At 65.2% G+C, this 17186-nt stretch overlaps 7 protein-coding genes across 7 annotated transcripts; 2 read left to right on the forward strand and 5 right to left on the reverse strand.

The window, feature by feature from the left end:
* Window positions 1-241: 241 nt before the first annotated feature.
* PFL1_04736 (uncharacterized protein) lies at window positions 242-844 on the reverse strand (the record flags this gene model as incomplete). Its single annotated transcript, XM_007882264.1, has 1 exon — window positions 242-844. The coding sequence occupies one exon, from the start codon at window positions 842-844 to the stop codon at window positions 242-244; it is 603 nt and encodes a 200-aa protein (XP_007880455.1).
* A 514-nt stretch (window positions 845-1358) lies between these two features.
* PFL1_04737 (uncharacterized protein) lies at window positions 1359-3551 on the reverse strand (the record flags this gene model as incomplete). Its single annotated transcript, XM_007882265.1, has 2 exons — window positions 1359-3369; window positions 3469-3551. 2 exons carry the CDS (start codon window positions 3549-3551, stop codon window positions 1359-1361), a joined length of 2094 nt encoding a protein of 697 aa, XP_007880456.1.
* Window positions 3552-4403: 852 nt separating this feature from the next.
* Window positions 4404-5466, reverse strand: PFL1_04738 (uncharacterized protein; the record flags this gene model as incomplete). Its single annotated transcript, XM_007882266.1, has 2 exons — window positions 4404-4931; window positions 5080-5466. The coding sequence occupies 2 exons, from the start codon at window positions 5464-5466 to the stop codon at window positions 4404-4406; spliced, it is 915 nt and encodes a 304-aa protein (XP_007880457.1).
* A 556-nt stretch (window positions 5467-6022) lies between these two features.
* PFL1_04739 (uncharacterized protein) lies at window positions 6023-8253 on the forward strand (the record flags this gene model as incomplete). Its single annotated transcript, XM_007882267.1, has 2 exons — window positions 6023-6088; window positions 6244-8253. The coding sequence occupies 2 exons, from the start codon at window positions 6023-6025 to the stop codon at window positions 8251-8253; spliced, it is 2076 nt and encodes a 691-aa protein (XP_007880458.1).
* A 301-nt stretch (window positions 8254-8554) lies between these two features.
* On the reverse strand, window positions 8555-9768 carry PFL1_04740 (uncharacterized protein; the record flags this gene model as incomplete). The annotated part of the gene is made up of 3 exons (XM_007882268.1): window positions 8555-9161; window positions 9312-9385; window positions 9499-9768. The coding sequence occupies 3 exons, from the start codon at window positions 9766-9768 to the stop codon at window positions 8555-8557; spliced, it is 951 nt and encodes a 316-aa protein (XP_007880459.1).
* Window positions 9769-10772: 1004 nt separating this feature from the next.
* On the reverse strand, window positions 10773-13084 carry PFL1_04741 (uncharacterized protein; the record flags this gene model as incomplete). The annotated part of the gene is made up of 8 exons (XM_007882269.1): window positions 10773-10779; window positions 10900-10954; window positions 11067-11168; window positions 11308-11639; window positions 11731-11794; window positions 11913-12009; window positions 12132-12603; window positions 12786-13084. 8 exons carry the CDS (start codon window positions 13082-13084, stop codon window positions 10773-10775), a joined length of 1428 nt encoding a protein of 475 aa, XP_007880460.1.
* A 1361-nt stretch (window positions 13085-14445) lies between these two features.
* PFL1_04742 (uncharacterized protein) lies at window positions 14446-16680 on the forward strand (the record flags this gene model as incomplete). Its single annotated transcript, XM_007882270.1, has 3 exons — window positions 14446-15016; window positions 15093-15346; window positions 15430-16680. The coding sequence occupies 3 exons, from the start codon at window positions 14446-14448 to the stop codon at window positions 16678-16680; spliced, it is 2076 nt and encodes a 691-aa protein (XP_007880461.1).
* Between the last annotated feature and the right edge of the window lie 506 nt (window positions 16681-17186).

The following is a 17186-nucleotide window of genomic DNA, read 5'->3' on the forward strand; positions in this document are numbered from 1 at the left end:
TTTTCCCGCTGTTGCAGTTTCGCGCGTTCGCCATCATGGTGGCCGTTCGAGATGGTCCTCGCTCGATGCGTCGGTGCGCCTTTGCCGGCCTCGGACGCACGCTCGGGGGCGACGTAGAGAAGGTGCTTGATTGCGAGCTGCTGCGAGGGGGGGACCGTATCTTGTCGTGGCATGTCATGCTCGCACGCTGCCTGCATGCCCATCGACGCCTCCCCTTCCTCTTCCATCGGGGACGGGGAAATCACAAAGGAATCCTACTGATCTCGCTCACATCAAACCCGGCCCTCTTGAGGTTCTCCGCTTTGAGGCTCTCCTCCTCCTCCTGTAGATGTGGAAGCAGGGTGTCCTCGAGGGCGCCAACGAGTATCCTCATCTGCTGGACCTCAAACGCACCCGCCGCACCCTTTCCCTTTCTGAGTTCGCGCAGCGCCAGGGTGCAGTAGCGTTCGAGGGCGTCGACGTGGCGCGTCATCTGCGCGTGCTCGCGTACATGCTGGTCGTGCTGCCCGAACTGGGGCATCTTGGCTGCGAGGCGCGGAAAGATGTGGTGCTCCTCGATCGAATGGTGCACGTGTAGATGGTGGCATAGCGTGAGAGAGGTCTGAAGTATCGACGTCACCGTGGGTAGCATCGAGGCTTCTAGGCTTGTCTTGGTCGTCGTCGTCGTCGTCGGCGTTGCCGTCCTCGGCTCCGTCGTCGTGGTCGTGGTTGTGCTTGTTGGCGGCGGCGACGGTGGAGGGGGAAGGGTGGAGAGGAGACGTTGGATCGAAGAGAGGTGGGTACGGAACGAGTTGTGGAACGGTAGCATGCCGCGGTACAGCCGCGCGTAGGGATCGGGCGCCATCGTGTCCGCCTTTGCTTGCCTTGTTTGGCCGGCAACGGCTCGAGCTCGAGTGAGTGGTGCCGTGGATCGGCTGAGTCGAGTCGAGCTGGGGCAGTGCTCGAAGTGTGACAGGGCGACGTAGAATACACCCCTCCGAGAGGTGGCGGCGTCGATTGCGGTCGTCGTGGTTCGTCTGTAAGCTTGGCGCGACAGCGGAGGTACACAACTGCACCAGGAAGGCAGGCAGGCAGGCAGGCACCGAACCCTCTGCACCCGCAGCACGCGGCCGGTCCGCCGGGCTCAAAATATCTCCGAGGCCGCAGGCCACGCGAGCGACCTCTAAACGCCGAACCCCCACTGCGCCGACGCTCAGGCTCAGCCATGCCACGCTACCCACCCACCTACCTACTCGGACAACGCTGGTCAGGTCGAGTGTGGATGAGTGGGCATTGCTGCGGCTGCACTGTACAAGACGGGCGGCGACAGAGAGACAGAGCAGCGAGGGATCCCAACAAAAACGAACCAACGACGCCGCCTAGGCCTCGCACACGTCCCACCACCCGTGGTCGTTGCGCGCCCTCTGCGTCTCCAAAAACGCAGCCAGGCTGCACAGGCCGTCGGGTCGCTCCTCGCACCCCTTGAGCTGTGACAGCGGCACCGTCGCATCGTTGAGCTTGAGCCTCACCCACTTGTCCATCGACCCCGCCGTGGCCGCTGCAGCCCCACCGCCACCACCCGTCGATGGACAGCCCCACACCTCGACCACCAGCCGAGCCGCAAACGGCACAATGTTGCTCGACCTAAACGTCCGCTCGTCCTGCCGTCGCTCCTTGTCAATCGGCTCCGCAAACTTGGGCAGGTCCAGCGCCGCAAGCACCGCCGTCACCGTCGAGTCGTGGGTGAAATCGACATAGACGCGCCGGTCGACGGGAAACGTGCGGTCGTTGGTGTTGAGCGTGGCGTTCTCGCTCGTCTGCGTCGACCGGTCCCACTTTTCGCCCTTGAGCCGCGCAAGGAGCTCGTTCAGCCAGCCAAGGCCCATGGCGTGGCCGATGGGCGAGGGCGCGCCGTACGAGTACTGGAACTTGAGGTCGTAGCTGTACTCGAACCCGAGCCACTCGTCGGCCGTGAAGAGCGAGCAAAAGTCCGACCGGCCAAACGCCACCGTGTCAAAGGGGCACAGCGACTGCATGCCGTACACGACCATGGGCGTCAGCGTGGCGCCCTGGACGTCGCGCTGCAACCGCCGGGTGGCCTCGGCCAGGTACCGGTCCACAAAGTGCGCCTCGGCATCGCCGCCGGGAAACATGCCCGGCTTGCTGGCGCCGCGGCAGGCAAACTCGGGCGCAGTGGTCGTGTTGAAGCCCTCGGACTCGATCTGGATCTCAAAGTTGGTCGAGTTGGCCCAGTGCTGGCCCCAGAAGCCGGCCAACCAGGCAAAGCCGCTATCGACGATGCGCTGCTGGCTCCCCGCGCGGGCAAACAGCTTCTTGGGCAGGCCCGTCCTGCTCTTCTCCTTGAGGTCCTCGACGGCCAGCGCGCCGTAGAGGATCGCCGCCTTGGCGCCGCTGTCGTAGAGCTGCTGCCTTCCGACGGGCGTCAGCAGCTCGGTTCCCAGGCGGTACTTGTACGAGTTGATGAACGATAGCGGGCCGCTGAACCGCGCCTCGGGGTGCTCGCGCAGGAAGGCGTCGAAGAGCGTCGGCGGGGCGCGCTCGGTGGGGTACCTGGCGCCGTGGCGGTGGAGAATGTGAACCTGCTGCAGTTTGCAGAACGGCTGGTCGGCCAACGAGGAGGGAGACGTTGTCGAGGCTTCGAGCGAGCTGGGCGTGCCGCCGTACTTTGCGTCGTCGACGCCGAAGCCAGACGAGGAGCGATACGGGGTGAAGGGTCCCATGTGCTCAAAGGGCTGAACTTTGGCGTCGCCGCCGTAGCCCGGGACGGCCGTCTGGATGGGCGAGGCGCCCTGCGTGGGGCTGGCGCGGAGGCGCGGGTCAGTCTGCTCGTCGGCCAGGTGGGGCGGCTTGCCCGTCGTGTAGCTGCCGGGCCAGCCAATTTCGCGGTTGAACTCGTAGGGCATGACGCCGCTGTCGCCGTACCACTTGTCGCCGGCGTACTCGTAGACGCGGTCCATGTCGAGCCCGATCCTGGGACCGAGCGCCACCGAAAAGACGGCAACGACGAGCAGTATCCCGAGCGCGAGGGCGGCGAGGCGGAACATGCGGGCGCGGCGACGCTTGTTGCGCTGAGCCGCCGTGGCCGACATGCCCGCGTGGCGTCCGCCGAGGCCGAGTGCGGGCACCTCGCCTTCGAGCAGGCCGCGGAACCAGGCGGGTCTGCCGGTCTTGTCGAGTTGGGTGGACGGGTTTGAGCCTTCGAGGGTGCCGCGGGGAGGCAGCTTGCCGAGACGGCCGTCGTCGGCATCGTCTGCGTCGTCGAGGTCGTCGTAGGCATCTGTGACTCGTGCCTGTCGAGCGGTGCCTTGGGCAGAAGGTATCGACGAGACGGTGGCACGGCCCTGGTCGTCGGTCGAGAAGCGGTGCAGGCTGGTGAGGCGAGGATGGGTAGAGGGAGAGCGAGTGTCAGGGCGGGGCAACGTAGAGTGCCAGTCTCGGGGACGGTGGGCGCGCACTGTTACTACTCACATCAGAGCCTCGGCCTCGATGTCGTCGTCTTCGGCATCGCGTCCGCCGCGGTGCTTGTCGTCTGCGCTGTAGCCGGCGGGCATGGTGCTGCGAAAAGTGGTGTGGCGGACGACGATGCGGCGTGCGGCGATGGGGGCTGGCAGTAGCGCGGCGAGGCGATGCGATGCGATACGCGACGCTCTACGTACGCCGGAGGGGATGGTGGAGGAGCAGCGCTTGTGCGAAGGCGAGCAGGTGCCAGAGGTGAGGTCGAGAAGGAGGTGAGGGCAGCCGGTGGTGGAAAGGAAGCAGCAGGCAGCCGCCAAGGTCGGCGAGCAACAGGCGGCCCGCCAGCCAGACAGCCAGACAGCGAGCAGCAAGGAAGGGTCCATGCACCAGGCCTCCCAGCGAAACCCCTCCGCCCTTGGCACAGGCACCACCATGTGGAGCAGTCCTCGCCCGCCCGCCAGCCAGCCAGCCAGCCAGCCAGCCAGACGGGCCCCGCTAAACTGACCCGCGTATTCACACGATAATCGCCAGCACCCCACGCCTTCGCAAGAGGGAGAGGAAGAGGGCCACGCCGCCACCGCGACAGAGAGGATGAACCAGGACGACTGACCAATGCAAGCAGGACCGAATTCCTGACCGCGCCTGGCCAGCCAGGGCAGCGCGCCCGACGCTCACACGACCATCCCGTTCCCTCGCAACCGGCCGCGTCCCGATAGCGAGCCGTTGCAGCGCACATGCCCTGCTCATCGACCGCCCGACTGCGGGTCGACTGCTCCGACAAGGCGCACCCAGCCGTGCCTTCCTTCGTCTTCGAATCGTGGGCGTCGTCACCTTTTCTGTTCGGATCTAGTGGTGATAGTGTACATTCGTCAGAGCCCGGCGCGACGAGCGCCGGCCTCGCATGGACCTCGTCTCCCTTCGATGTACGGCAGCGGCGGACCGACCGCCTAGTGCAGCGGCTGCGCCGAGGGGCAGTACTCCTTGAAGCGCTCCTCGACGCGGTCCCAGTTGACGCAGTTCCAGAATCTTGTCAGGTACTCTTCCTTGCCCATGATGCCGTAGTCGTTGAGCCAGGCGTGCTCGTGCACGCTGATGTTGAGCAGCGGGTAGAGCTCCTTGCCCACCTCGGTGGCAAACAGCCGCGCGCTTGACGGCCGCCCGGGGCGCGCGGCCGCCGGCATCGCGTTGGGGTCCGTCCCCTCGGGCCCGCCCTGGCCGTCGTTGATGCTGGGCAGCGCAAAGTGCTTGCCCTGCTGCATCCGGTTCTGCACCACGACGGTGCCCGCGCCATAGGTGGGCACCACGCCCAGGTTGCCGCTCTGATCCGTCACCAGCCACACCCAGCCGCTGCCGGACATGCCAAACGCGGCCGACGAAAACGCCAGGCACATTTCCGGGTAGCTGTTGAACGACTTGGAGATGGCGTCCGACGTCCTGACTAGCGGTGTAGTGTTGCGCAGGCTACCTTGTGGCGCCTGAGAAGCGTGGGCGAGGGTAGGGGACGGAGGGGGAGGGCAAGGGATCGCAAAGAGGTTCAGCAAATGGTCAGGACCGGGATGACGGGCGCGTCAGCAATGGCTCCGCGTAGTACGTGGCGCCACGCCCGCCCAATCCTCGACTCACGATGCTCGAGAGGAAGAAGCTGTTGTTGAGTGCCTGGCTTGCGTAGTTGAAGGCGAGGATCTTTTCGCGGCTCTGCGAGAGGCCGATGACGGTCTCTACGATGCTCGAGGTTGCGTACTCGGTGTCCCTGACTTCCTGGTTGAGGAGGTCGAGGAGGCCGGCCTGCCACTCGTTTGCGATCTGGTGTACGGTCTGCTGGGAGAGGAAAGGTGCGCAGCCATTGTCGAGGAGCTCGGGCATGGGCGGGACCGAGTGGAGCTGACGGGTGGCGGCGGGTGCGGCGGCAGGTGATGCCGAGGGCAGGGCCGAGGTGGATGCGGATGCCGAGACGAGTGGCCTGGCCAATGACCTGCGGAGCGAGGAGCGGAAGAGCGAGGGGACCGACATGTCGCCAGTGGAGGGGTTGGGCAAGAAGGGTGGTTGGGTGGATGGTGTGGTACGAGGCGGGCGAGCTAGGGACGCTATTGGGATGCGGAGGTGGTGTCGGTGCGTGTGCGTGTGCCAATGGCCGCGGTGGCACTAGGGCGGAAGGAGCGGGTCGAGGAGGGGGTTGGTGTGGTGCAATGATGGTGATGAGTGGTTGGGGGGGACAGGCTGGATGGCCATCAGCTCAGCTTCGAGAGCGTTGCCCTTTGAGAAGAAAAAACGCACGCGAGTCTGGCCGGCCAGCCCCGTGGCCTTGCTGGGCCTTGCTGGGCCTTGGTTGGCCTTGGCCAGCCCCCGCCCCGCCCTCGAGGCACCTCGGATCCGCGAGTCGATCACCACCGAGGGCCGGGCCCCTTCTCCACATGGGCGCGAGCCAAGCCCAGCAGCCACGAGACGAGGAAAAGACCAAATAAAGGCCAACTGACAATCAACACCCAACCACGGTGCAGGTGTTGGTCGGGCCACGACCATCCATCGCCAAACCACCACTCCATTGCCCCGCTCCTCGCCCCTCGACATGGCCTCGGCGCTCGAGTCCGTACCACAGGCGCAGCTACCCACCAGCTACAACGCACTGGTAAAGGTACGTCCAGGTGCCTCGGCCCTCGTCGTCGTCGTCGTCGCTCCCTGCCCCGATCTCCTCTCGTCTTCTCGCACCGCCAACACGTCACTGACCCTCCCTTGTCTTTCCCTCGCCCCTCGCCCCTCGCCCTTCCGCCATCTTCCTCCCCCTCACAGCTGGCGCTCGGACCGAGGCAGAAGCGCGTATTTGCACTCGCATTCGCCGCCTGCCATGCATACCTCGCCCTCAGCCTCCTCAGCCCAAGGGCTGTCTGGCACCCGCTCTCCCTCGCCAGCTCAGTAGCTGCATTCGCACTCGCCATCATCCCCCTCCTCGTCGCACGAAAGCGCATCCTCTCCAAAACTGCAGCGCTTCCAGCCGTCCTGGCCCAATCTCGGGCTTCGCACCTCTCCGACCTGCTCCGTGACCCCTCGACCTGGTCCCAGGCTGGCCTCCACGCGCTCGCATTCGCCGCCATCGCCGTCGTGCAGTGCCTTCTCATCACGGCCCTCTACGGCGCCGACTCCGACTGGGCTCCTTACACCTGGATCCCCTCGCACCACGCCTACTACGTAAACGAGCGCTTCCTCTTCCTCGTCGCATCCAGCGCACTCCTCGGCGCATTCTACGGCGCACTCTATCGCGCCTGGCCAGCCAGCACAGCCAGGCCCATCCTGCCCTTCGAGGTCGGCACCCGCTCCGACGGCCTCGGCCCTTCCCTCCGTGTTCGTTTCGCACGTGCCTGCGCACACCGGCTCCCTACGGCCGCGGCAGCCGGGGCTTGCGGCGAAGCCGCGGTCTTCATCGGCTATCTCTTGGCCAGAAAGTCGTTCTGGAGGCTCGTCCTTGCCCTCGTCGGCCACCGCGGAATCACCCGCCGCGCACTCGTGCCGTCCTTCCGCACCGCCTTCCCGCAGGCCGATGTGGTGGTCCGAGCGACGGCACTCGGCGCGGCGTCGTTCGTCGCCGTCGAGACGGCCTACACCCTGCTCGACGTCTATCTCTCGCAGCCCCTCTCGCCCCTCAGCAAGTATACCAAGGACGCCAACCGCACCCTCGCCGACGGTCTCTCCGACCCCGTCGTCTTTTTCTCGCACCACGCCTTTGCCGAGCTCGCCCACATCGCGGCGTCGGATAGCGGCAGGAGGGTGGCCATCTTCAAGGACGTCCACGCCGAGAGATCCGCATGGAAAGCTCTGAGCTCGGCATGCCTCAAGCTGCTAGAGGCCGAGCGCCAGCACATCGCCACCCGCGGCATCCCGCCGAAGCCGACGCAGCCCTCGACGTCGACGCCGCCGACAGCTTCGGCACAGAGCGTCGCCAAACCGCAACCCGCTTCGAGCCAGAGTGTCTGGGATGCCCTTGCCCGCGGACAGCTGCCCGGCGAGCAGGGCAAGACCGCATCTGCAGTGGCCCAACCCGCGCAGCCCGCAGCCGCAGCGCCGGCGCCAGGCGCTCCGGCGCCCGCATCAGCCACGCCTGCGCAATCTGTCTTCTCGATCGCATCTTCGTTCGGGAGAACGGCGTGGTCGATGCTGCCGCAAGATGCACGCCACGCCATGTGTCCGCCGCGGTGGCGCTTCTACCTCTTTGAGCCCTCGATGCGAGCCAAGGTGCTGAGCATTGCGGGCCGGGACAGCGCACGCCTGGCGTGGTCCATCACGGCGGTCAAGGATCTGCTGCAGCACAGCCTGACTGAGGATCCCTTCGGCAGCGTGCAAAAGGACATCCGCACGGTGCTGCGTGCGCTCGTAGGCCTGTGCATCGAGATGCGGGCGCTGCGCATCGAGCTCGAGGCACAGGCCGCCACGCTCGACGACAAGCTGGCGAGGGAGGAGGCTGCTGCACGGGCCACGCCGACGCCGACGCCGACGCCGACGCCGAGGGGCCAGGGAGCCTCCACCACCTCTGTACCGACGTCGACGACGACGACGACGACGGAGGAGCAGACGACCAAGGAGGGAGGTGTTTCGCACGCGGGCGCGGCGCGGCAGGCGCAGGACGAGTTCGGCGAGGCGTGGGGGCGGTGTGGCGCCGCCATGAACGAGGCGCTGCTTCGCACGGCCATCAAGGGCATCCTCGACACGTTTGGTCGGTTCAATCTCGGTCTCGAGCCCGAGTTTGAGGCGCGGCTGTCGACGTGCCTCGACGGGAGCGGCGACCAGTCCCTCGCGCGCTGGACCTGAGGCGCGCCCGAGGTGGGGGCGGCGACCGAGGTGGTCGTTGCGAGAGATGAGACGGCCTCGAATGCATTGCATGGCACCAGCGCGCACGTCTGAGTCTGGCCGATTCGATACTAACCGGCTGCCCAGGGTGGAGCTGGGTCAGGGGCGAGACGAGGGAAGGGGATGGCAGCGAGCGGAGGGCAAGGGAGAGACACAGACAACGAGACACACTGTTCAAGCGGCGCGATGTTCGATTGCGTGGCGGCAGGGGCTGAGATACAGCAGGGCCAGGCCAGAGCGACCGAACACCTCGCGTTCATCCTCACTGCTTGTCCACCTTTGCCTTGTCGGTCTTGAACGACGGCGGGGCCGACGAGGCGACGGGGTGGCTGCGGACCTTCTCGTCGTAGTACCACCAGGCGAGGCCAAAGACGAAGGACATCCAAGCCGAGACGGCCATAGCCGCTCGCTCGCCCTCGTACATCTCGGCGCGGGTGCGTGGAACGCCAAACCACTCCGTCTGCGTCCGTTTGTCGAGACGGGAGACGAGGAGGCCATACGCCATAATGATGCCCATGCAGACGCGCTGCAACGAGATGACGGCACCGGCGAGGGTATGACGGCGCGCCCAGAGCTGATGCGCCTTCCACCTCCTCGCCGCGGCGGTGCGGTAGGTCGGGGCTATCGTGAGGAGCTGGACGAGGGCGATGAGCGTCGTACCCGCCTCAAAGGTCGGGATGACGCCGCCATGAAGGTGCCACACGTTGCGGTGCGTATACGACAGGTTGCGCGGGGCCATTGCCAGACCGGATAGGCAGAGAACCAGGTTGGAGAGGAGGATCGATCGTCCCATCCACCGGTGCGCGGCGGGGTACCGTCGTCGGATCGTGGCAACGTGCTGGAAGGGGATGAAGAGGCACCAGATGATCCTGCAACGCCCGAGCGATGCGGGGTAGGCGGGGCGAGGAAAGGGGAGGTGAGGGGAGGGAGGGCCATCGATGCCGAGTCAGTCGAACAGAAACCTTTACGGGCGCGGGCGACGCCCGGGGCCCGCGTCCACGCCTGCCGGAGCTTCTCACGCCGGGACGATGTGCAGGCCACCGTAATGAATCGGAGCCTTCTTGAGACGATGAAGGCCAAAAAACTCTCCATTCTTTCTCGACGCGTCGTGGCAAAGAGCGAGCAGGTCAGCATCGTCCCGTGCACGGCCTCTCTACGCGCTGCAACGAGGGGGAAGGGAGGGGGGGGGGGGGGGCGGGGGCTCACCTCGTCTCTCCATCCCGTAAGGTAAGGCAGGTCGGGTACAAAGTCGTGGTGCAGGTTCTTGGCGTCGTCCGAGAGGTTGCCGAGGAAGTGACCGCCGCCGATGAGGATGAGGAGGATGCTGAGCGCCGTCGTGCCCGCCAGAAAGATGGCGTGGTACCGACTGCCCGTCCCGTCCTTGCCGCCCTTTGCCCGAGACTTGGAGGGCAAGGAGGCCGAAGGGGGGGTGGGACCGACTTGCGAGGCCATGGTGGATGACTTTGATCTCGACATATTGCCAAGAACTCCCTCCTTGCCCTCTTTGGATGCTGGCTTGTTCTGTTATGGCGTGCCAAAGAGACGAGCAAGGTCGAGGTGTGAAGGGACCGCAGGCCGGAGAGGGAATGGCAGTCGTCGATGCCGGCCGGAAATCCTCCCTGGTACGGTTTAAGTACCTGTTCCTTCGCTCGAACCGGCGGGTGAGCTTTCAACGTACGACGAATGGCCCGGTTACCACTTCGTTGCGGTAGCGGACAGGGCTGGACGGCGGGGGCGCTGGAGGCAAGCTAGAGTATGGATTGCCACGACGGAAACAAGGCGCGGACCCTGACCTCAATCCCTCCTGCGGAAGGCAGGCGCAGGAGAGGATGTGCGTGTGGGGAGGGAAAAGCGGGAGCGGAACGGCGGATTGGAGAAAGAGAGCAAACCCCAAGAGGCGCGGGCCAAGGCCGAGGCCGAGGTTGGGATGGGCGTGGAAGCCAACAACGAAGAGCGGTTCCTACGGCATGGCGGCCACGTTTCTCGGCTCTCGGACGTCATGGTTCGGTGGCAAGTCGAGGACTGGGCATGGATCTCGGATCTCGGAGCACGGTCGAGTGCGAAGGAGGGCGCCCAGACCATCATGCAACGCAGGCAGGCAGGCAGGCAAACCCTGGCCCGAGAGGCCGAGCCTTGCGCCAACGATCCAGGCAGCGGACCGCCTCCGCCATCGATCTGACCATGCTCGCCCCTCGTGAACGCAGCAAAGCGTCGGGGTCTGGGTCGCTGCGCTGCGCCGCCTTGCTCTTTGCCCCCCCTGTCTCTCGACGCGGAAGCTGACCGTCTCCCGTCTGCCGTTGAAAGGCCCACGCTCCTTCGGCCAACGACTAGACCGGGGGCTCCGCTCTTTTGGACGCAACTTTACACGCCCCCGCGTCGTGACTTGGCTCGACTTTGAACAGCGTGCATTGCAAATAGCCTCGACCGAGGCTCGCGCAGCGTCATACTCAGCAGCATCATCAATACCACGCTCTGCCGTTTCATGCTCTGCGGAGGCAAGGGCAGCGAGACGAGGCAAAGAGGAAGATGGGTCAGTAAGTCACGCGGTTCGAGGTTCGGGGTGCATCAGCGCTCGGCTGCTATGACGGCAGCATGGAGCACACTCACTCGACTCGGTGGCCGCTGGCTTCTTGCTTGGCCGCTTGCAAGGCGCCGAGGGCAGCTATTGACCGCAATAAGCGCAGATCACAAAGGAGAGTGCACCTCGAGGGCAGACGTCAGATAAGAGGCTCCGCAGCACCATCCCGAAGAGGCATGATGTAAGCTTGACTCACCGCCGACACCACTGCCGTCCTTGGCCAGACCAATCTTGACCCGCCTCTCAGCGTCTTCGCCCAAGAGATCCCGCAGACCCTCGCGCATGCGCTCCTCGAAGTCTGCTCGGGTCGCAGCGGCCGATCAGCAACACGGCAATCGACCAGGAAGGGAGGTGACTGTCAGCCAAGGCAAGCAGACAGGGTGCCGCCCAGAGCGGTGATGCCACCTGGCAGTGGCAACAACGGCCGTTGTACTCACGAGGGTAAAACTCAATCACGCTCCCGTCCATCCCCACCTTGACGCCCTCGTCGGGCCCGTCGCCGCGGCTCTGCACGTTGTTCGTCTGCACCAGCGTGGCAGCGATCGCCACCGAGCTCAGTCGGGCCGCCCGGGTGCCTACGATCTTGCAGACGCGGCGCACCGTGTCCACATCCTCTGCAGACACCTTGTCGGCGGGGATCTGCATCGTCTCGACAAGGACCTTGCGCGTTGCCGATTGCGGCGACGACGCTTCCTCCTTGTCAGCCTCGATCGCCGACATGTAGGCCGTGTCGAAGCCGTTTTGCGTGTTCATCACAACGGAAGAGAAGCTGCAGTGGGCCAAGGGCAGGCGGGGCCGAAGGGTAAGCAGTCAGCGTGCTGCATGTCGCCCGGGGCCAGGTTGGAGGGCGTCGTACTCACCCGTCGAAGAGCACGAGCGAGTCGATCAGGTGGACGAGCACGTGGCGTGTCAACTCCCCCAGGTCTGCAGAGGCAAGGGTGGCATATGAGGGCAGAGGCGGCTTCAATCGTCAGCATCGCACGCTGTCGCAGCAAGCAGAGAGCGGCCGCTGTCCCTGGCCCCTCTCTATCTCGAGACTCACACATGCCGCTGATCATCTTTTCGAAGACGTGGTTGCGGGGCCGAATCGACTCTCGATCCAGCCTGTTGTCAAAGACGGTGACGGGGAGAGCCTTGCGCTGCGGTGCGTGCCATCGCGGGAAAGAGAGAGAGAGGAGAGTGTGTGACGGGCGTGGTCAGCAGGCAGCCCCGTGCACCCGCCCATTGCCGCTGTCGCCGACCCGGACCCGGGACCACTCACGTCGTCGTCGAAGCCGCCCCACTCGGTGTTGACGACCATATGCTTGATGGAGCCCTCTGCCATCTTGAGCTTCTTGATCTTGGAGATGTCCTCGATGTAGGCGCCGTTGGTGCCCGTGCCAAAGATGGCGCTGATGAGGGCGCCGTTGGAGTGGTAGGCGTGCGCGAGGAGCGCGCCGACCGTGTCGTTGACGAGGGCGTTGCAGCGCACCTTGATGTGCTTGCGGTCGAGGCTCTCCTGCAGCAGGCCGACGACGTCCTTGCCCGGCGCGTCGGGGCAGTTGAAGCCCTTGGTCCAGTGGATGAGGTGGCCGCGGGCGAGAGCCGTCTGCTCGACGGGGAAGCTGAACGTGAAGCCGAGGAGGAGCTCGTCGTCGGTCGACGCGGTTCCAAAGTCGGTGAGGAACGTGTCGACGCTCTGTGCCATGTAGTCGAACAGGTTCCGAGCCGGACCCTGCTTGAGTGCGTCGGAGCTGCAGCGCGCGGCAGGCATGGATCAAGAGGGGAGGCGGGAGGAAGAAATACGCGATCAGGGGGGAAAGCTCGCTCCATCAACGGTCCAGTCCAACTCGGCTCGACTCCAACCCAGCACTGCAGCCGTGCGGAGAGGACAGCGCAGATGACAGCCATCCTCGTCGTCGTCGAGGATGCTCACACCTTGTACTTTTCCTGCTTCATGGTGAAGCCGCCCTTGCCGTCGAGGGTGACCTCGCAGACGCGGAGGTTGGTGCCGCCGAGGTCGAGGGCGAGGTAGGTTCCCTTTTCGGAGCCGTTGGGGACGCCTGTGACAAACGAGGGGATCATCTGCATGTCTGCGCCGTGGTTGGCCAGGCCGTAGTCGTAGAGCTCCTGGAAGCGCTGCGACAGCGACTTGAGCATGGGCAGGTCGAGCTGGAACTGCTCCTCAATCTTGCGGAGCGCATCCTCGCGCGTCACGAGCGGAACAGCCGGCATGGTAACAAGGCTTGCGAGTGGTACCAGGCAGACAGGAGAGAGAGCAGCGTTCGGTCGAGATGCCAAAGTTTGAGTCGACGTCGGGTCGAGTTCCGAAAGGCAAAGGATGAGCGGCCGCAGACAGACAGGCGGCCAAGCTTCGGGTCGAGGCCGATGAGAGGGTGACAGAGACGCCGGCAAGGATGAGAAGACGGCGATCGAGCAAGGCGATGGCAGGCGGCAGAAGGACGACGAGGATGCGGTAGCGAAGGAAAGAGGCCAAGGGACGATGGCGAGGAAGAAAGAGCAGATCGACCACGGCCAGGGTCTGACCACGAGCAGCTGCCGGCCTGCCTGTGCGCAGCGATGGCCAGCCGAGCAGAGCGAGCTTCTAGCCGGCCAGCCAGCCAGCCAGCCTCGCCGCCCAGCCTGGCCCTGGACGCCTTTTTGGGGGCAGGGCCAGGCCTGCAGGCAGGTCGGCGGATCGAAGAGGCGCAGGGCGTGGCAGGCCAGAGCCAGGTGGAGAAGTGTCACCGTGCAGAGGCAGGCCGCGCTCTCCGGTCCTGGCTTGGCCTGGCCTGGCCTGCCTGCCCAGCCCTCTGCCTGCTCATCTTGATGCTGCCCTTGCTCGTCGGCGCGATCCTGCCGGCTGATGGGCCCATGGTCGCCCTCACCCTCGCCCTCGCCGTCGTCGGGTGGCAATCGCTTTTGACATCGCTGGCCATACGCACCTCGCAACACACACAGACCGACGTCGCGGCTGACGTTGGGCCCAGTCGTGGTGCCAGTTCAGGTCCCCGTTCCCCGCCGCGCTAGCCTTTTGGCGCCGCGCGGGTGGGACTGAAGGGGCCGCGAACCTCTCTCTCTGACTTGCCTTGGACGGGACCGTCGACGGGAAACCCTGGCCACGCGACCCAACGGAAAGGCGCAGGCAGGCGGGGCAGATCCTTGCTCGCTACTGTAGCTACGTCGACCCACGCCTGGCTTGGCCTGCTGGCCTGCCACCGGCCAAAAACCGACCGACGTTCGTCCGAGGCGCAGCGCCGCCGCACCGTACCGCTCCTCGTCCAGGGCTGCCCATCCAGCGGCCTGCCCACCAAATCCATCGATTGGGTCCTCAATCTGCGGAGCCCCTCTGGGGGTGGCGACCTCGAACCTGTCCCTCGCCGAGCAGGCAAATGGGCATGAGCGCCACCGTACCACAGACCTTCCCCACTTGCCGGACGCAAAGGAATGGATATGCGCGGCGGCGCAACCTCTTTCGGCTTACGTGTGCTCGCCATCTTCGTCACGGCGGGCCTGGCTAAGTCTCACGGAAAGGCCAGCATCATCGTGTAGCCGGACCTAGCAGGCCATGCCACTCTGCACGAGCTTGACCGGTCATGAGCGCCTCGAGGAGCATCTCATCCCCTCCTCGCACTGTCCACGGCTGTCGTCGAACAGAGAATGCGAGGGAGAGGACGCTGGAGCGGCTAGCCGCTGGACCAAGACGTCGACCTGGCAGCGTGACCCCCTCTCAAGTCCGCGCTCAGCAACCATGCTGCGAGCCTCGAGCAGTCTCCACCACCACAACCATGGCGAGGCATCGTAACCAACAGACGACACCACTCGATCCGGTCAGCCTTGCCGCCCAAGGCCACCTCGACAGGACAGAACGGACGCGGCAGTACGTCGTGGCATCTCAGCGCGTTGTCTCCTCATCGTCCCCAGAACCGCAAAGACGACGAGCACCAATTGACAGAACGTCGCGCGCCGCAGAGCGGGGCACAAAGACGAAGGGCGAACTCGTTCATAAAGAGGCGGTCGGTATTAGGCGAAGAGGCGGAAGACAGCGGCAGGGGACGTCCGTCGATGCCGGTCCATCGTCGGCGTTGGCGAAGGAAAGGGAGGAGGGGAGGCCACCTTCACGCGCGAATCCAGTTGCGCGAGAGCCCGACGTCGAGAGACGGCAAGGTAAGCGCGACAGCCTGTCCCATGATCCCAATGGCCGCGGTCAGCTGACAGATCTGGTCGGTCTCGCTCGAGGCAGTCTTGGAGGTCCGCAAGCAGAGGCGTAGGAAGCGCGCAGCGGCAACGAAGCTGCCGGCCATCGAGCCGCTGCAAGAAGACAACCAAGACGTTGAGCGCAACAGCTCTTCGAGGCGCAAACGCAAGCTATCTCACCATCTCGAACCGGGCAAGCTCCCGAGGACAAGCCGGCCGAGGACGAGAGAGGACGAAAATGCCAGGATAGGTGCCCGGATGCTCGATCGCGACAAGAGAATCAAACCTGGCAGGCTGACAGTAAGTCGAGGAGCCCAAGCCGCCGCGCGACAACGTCGGGACGGCGTCTTCTTGCGGCTGACGACGGTGACAACGTGGTCCAGCTCGGCGTCTTTGGCAAGGGCGTGGCCTCCCGCAATGCGAAGCGGCCGGATCGCCACGAGCATGTCTTCTCCGAGAGTCGCTTCCTGACCTCGCACGAATCGACGCAGTACCATGCGATCTCCAGAGGCACAGAATCGCCGCCGGCGCTGTCGTCTCCCAGGACTCACCAATCTCCCGCTCGAGGACTGGCCCTGGCTACGGTCCAAGAGGTCGAGTCTCGCTCTCAAAACCCTCTTAGGGCGAAGGCGTGCGAGAGCATGCTCAGCGCACCCTTCATCACCGCTGGGGCCGGCAGCGACGTCGGCGGCGACGTCGAGGGCACCAGCGGCCACTCGGCATTTTCCAACCAGCTTCACCGGCGGCGCTCGCGGGCCGGGACGCTCAGCAGACAGCCACAACGGCCCCTGGACCCGGTCGCAGGTCGCCAAGAGTCATCAGCACCAACCTCGCCCACGTCTCAGCGAGACAGGGGACGGCTCCCACCTTCCGACGCCTCAGTCCCTCCGATGAGTACAAGGGGAGAAGCCCTCCTGAGCGACTACTACGCCCTCAATCCGAGCGCGCTCGCCAACGGCTGGCTGGCAGAGCGGCCTCGAGACGTCTCCGTGGCCGAGGCTGGCAGTAGCGAAGGCGTTTCTCGAACACGGCCCACCACATCCTTCGCCCCGGACATTATTCTGCAGCGGCAGATCGAGCCACTCAAGCCGAAAAGGAGTCGAACAGGTCAAGGGAAAGCCCGCGGCGCCCATAACAAGAGCAGAAGCGCAAAGCAGAGAGAGCGAGGCTTCCGACTTGCCGACGATTCGGAGCTCGATGCGCTGATTCGGGCGTGCAAGCAAGGGGACGGTGCACTCGCGAACGACCAGCGCGCCGCCATGCCTCTGCAGCGCGGCGACGAAGCGCAATCAGACACCGAGCGGCTCGCAGCTGCAACCAGTAGCTGCTTTTCGAGGGCAACAGTCGCGGTCGCAGGGCCTGACCCACAGGCGTCTGTTGATGCCATCGCTCCCGGCCCTACGGGCCCATCTTCGGGCAGGCCAGCATCGAGCTGCTCTTGCTCTTGCAGCACGTGCGGACCGTATGCCGATTCTTCCGCGGCCTCATGGCCGTGGTCGAGCCACGTAGACGGCGTTCCACGACCCGGGACGTTCAGTGGTAGGCAGCTCGATGCGGGGAGAGAGTGGTGCTCCAGCTGCTCAGATTGCTCCGTTTGCCGACGGACTCCTCAACAAATCGAAGGCTGGATGTAGGCACGAAGCAGCTTTCCGCAACCCTACCTCGGTGGCGCGGCTCAGCATCGTTGATCCAAGGCAGGGTGGGGTTGCCAATCGTTTGCCGGCTGGTGGCAGTGGCCTCGAGGCACATGTCTAGGCCACGCCAGCAGGCCCGCTGCAACGGCCAGAGTCGGCCGTAGGCCCCGCGCAGCGTGGCGTGGCGTACGCGTGTATCGACCGTTGTTTCAGCTCGGCCTTGTCGCCTCGAGAGTAGGGGCGGAGGCAGGGACAGGGTTCATTTTCTGGACGGTGACGACGAGCAGAGACGAGAAATGGTCCATTGCAAGTGGAGCGCTGATCGAGGGCCAGAGCCTAAATTCCGGCCCCTCTTTGTTCGCAGGCGGCCGAGGCGACTGCTCGTGCGCATGGCTGCGCATCGTCGTCCGTGTGGCGAGACGGAGAAGGTGGAGAGGACCGAAAGACGAGAGCGCAGAGGTGGAGCGAACGAGACGATGGCCGTGACGTGACGTGACATGACATGG

The sequence above is a fragment of the Pseudozyma flocculosa genome (assembly GCF_000417875.1).
Source record: "Pseudozyma flocculosa PF-1 unplaced genomic scaffold scaffold00016, whole genome shotgun sequence".
Taxonomy (NCBI): domain Eukaryota; kingdom Fungi; phylum Basidiomycota; class Ustilaginomycetes; order Ustilaginales; family Ustilaginaceae; genus Pseudozyma; species Pseudozyma flocculosa.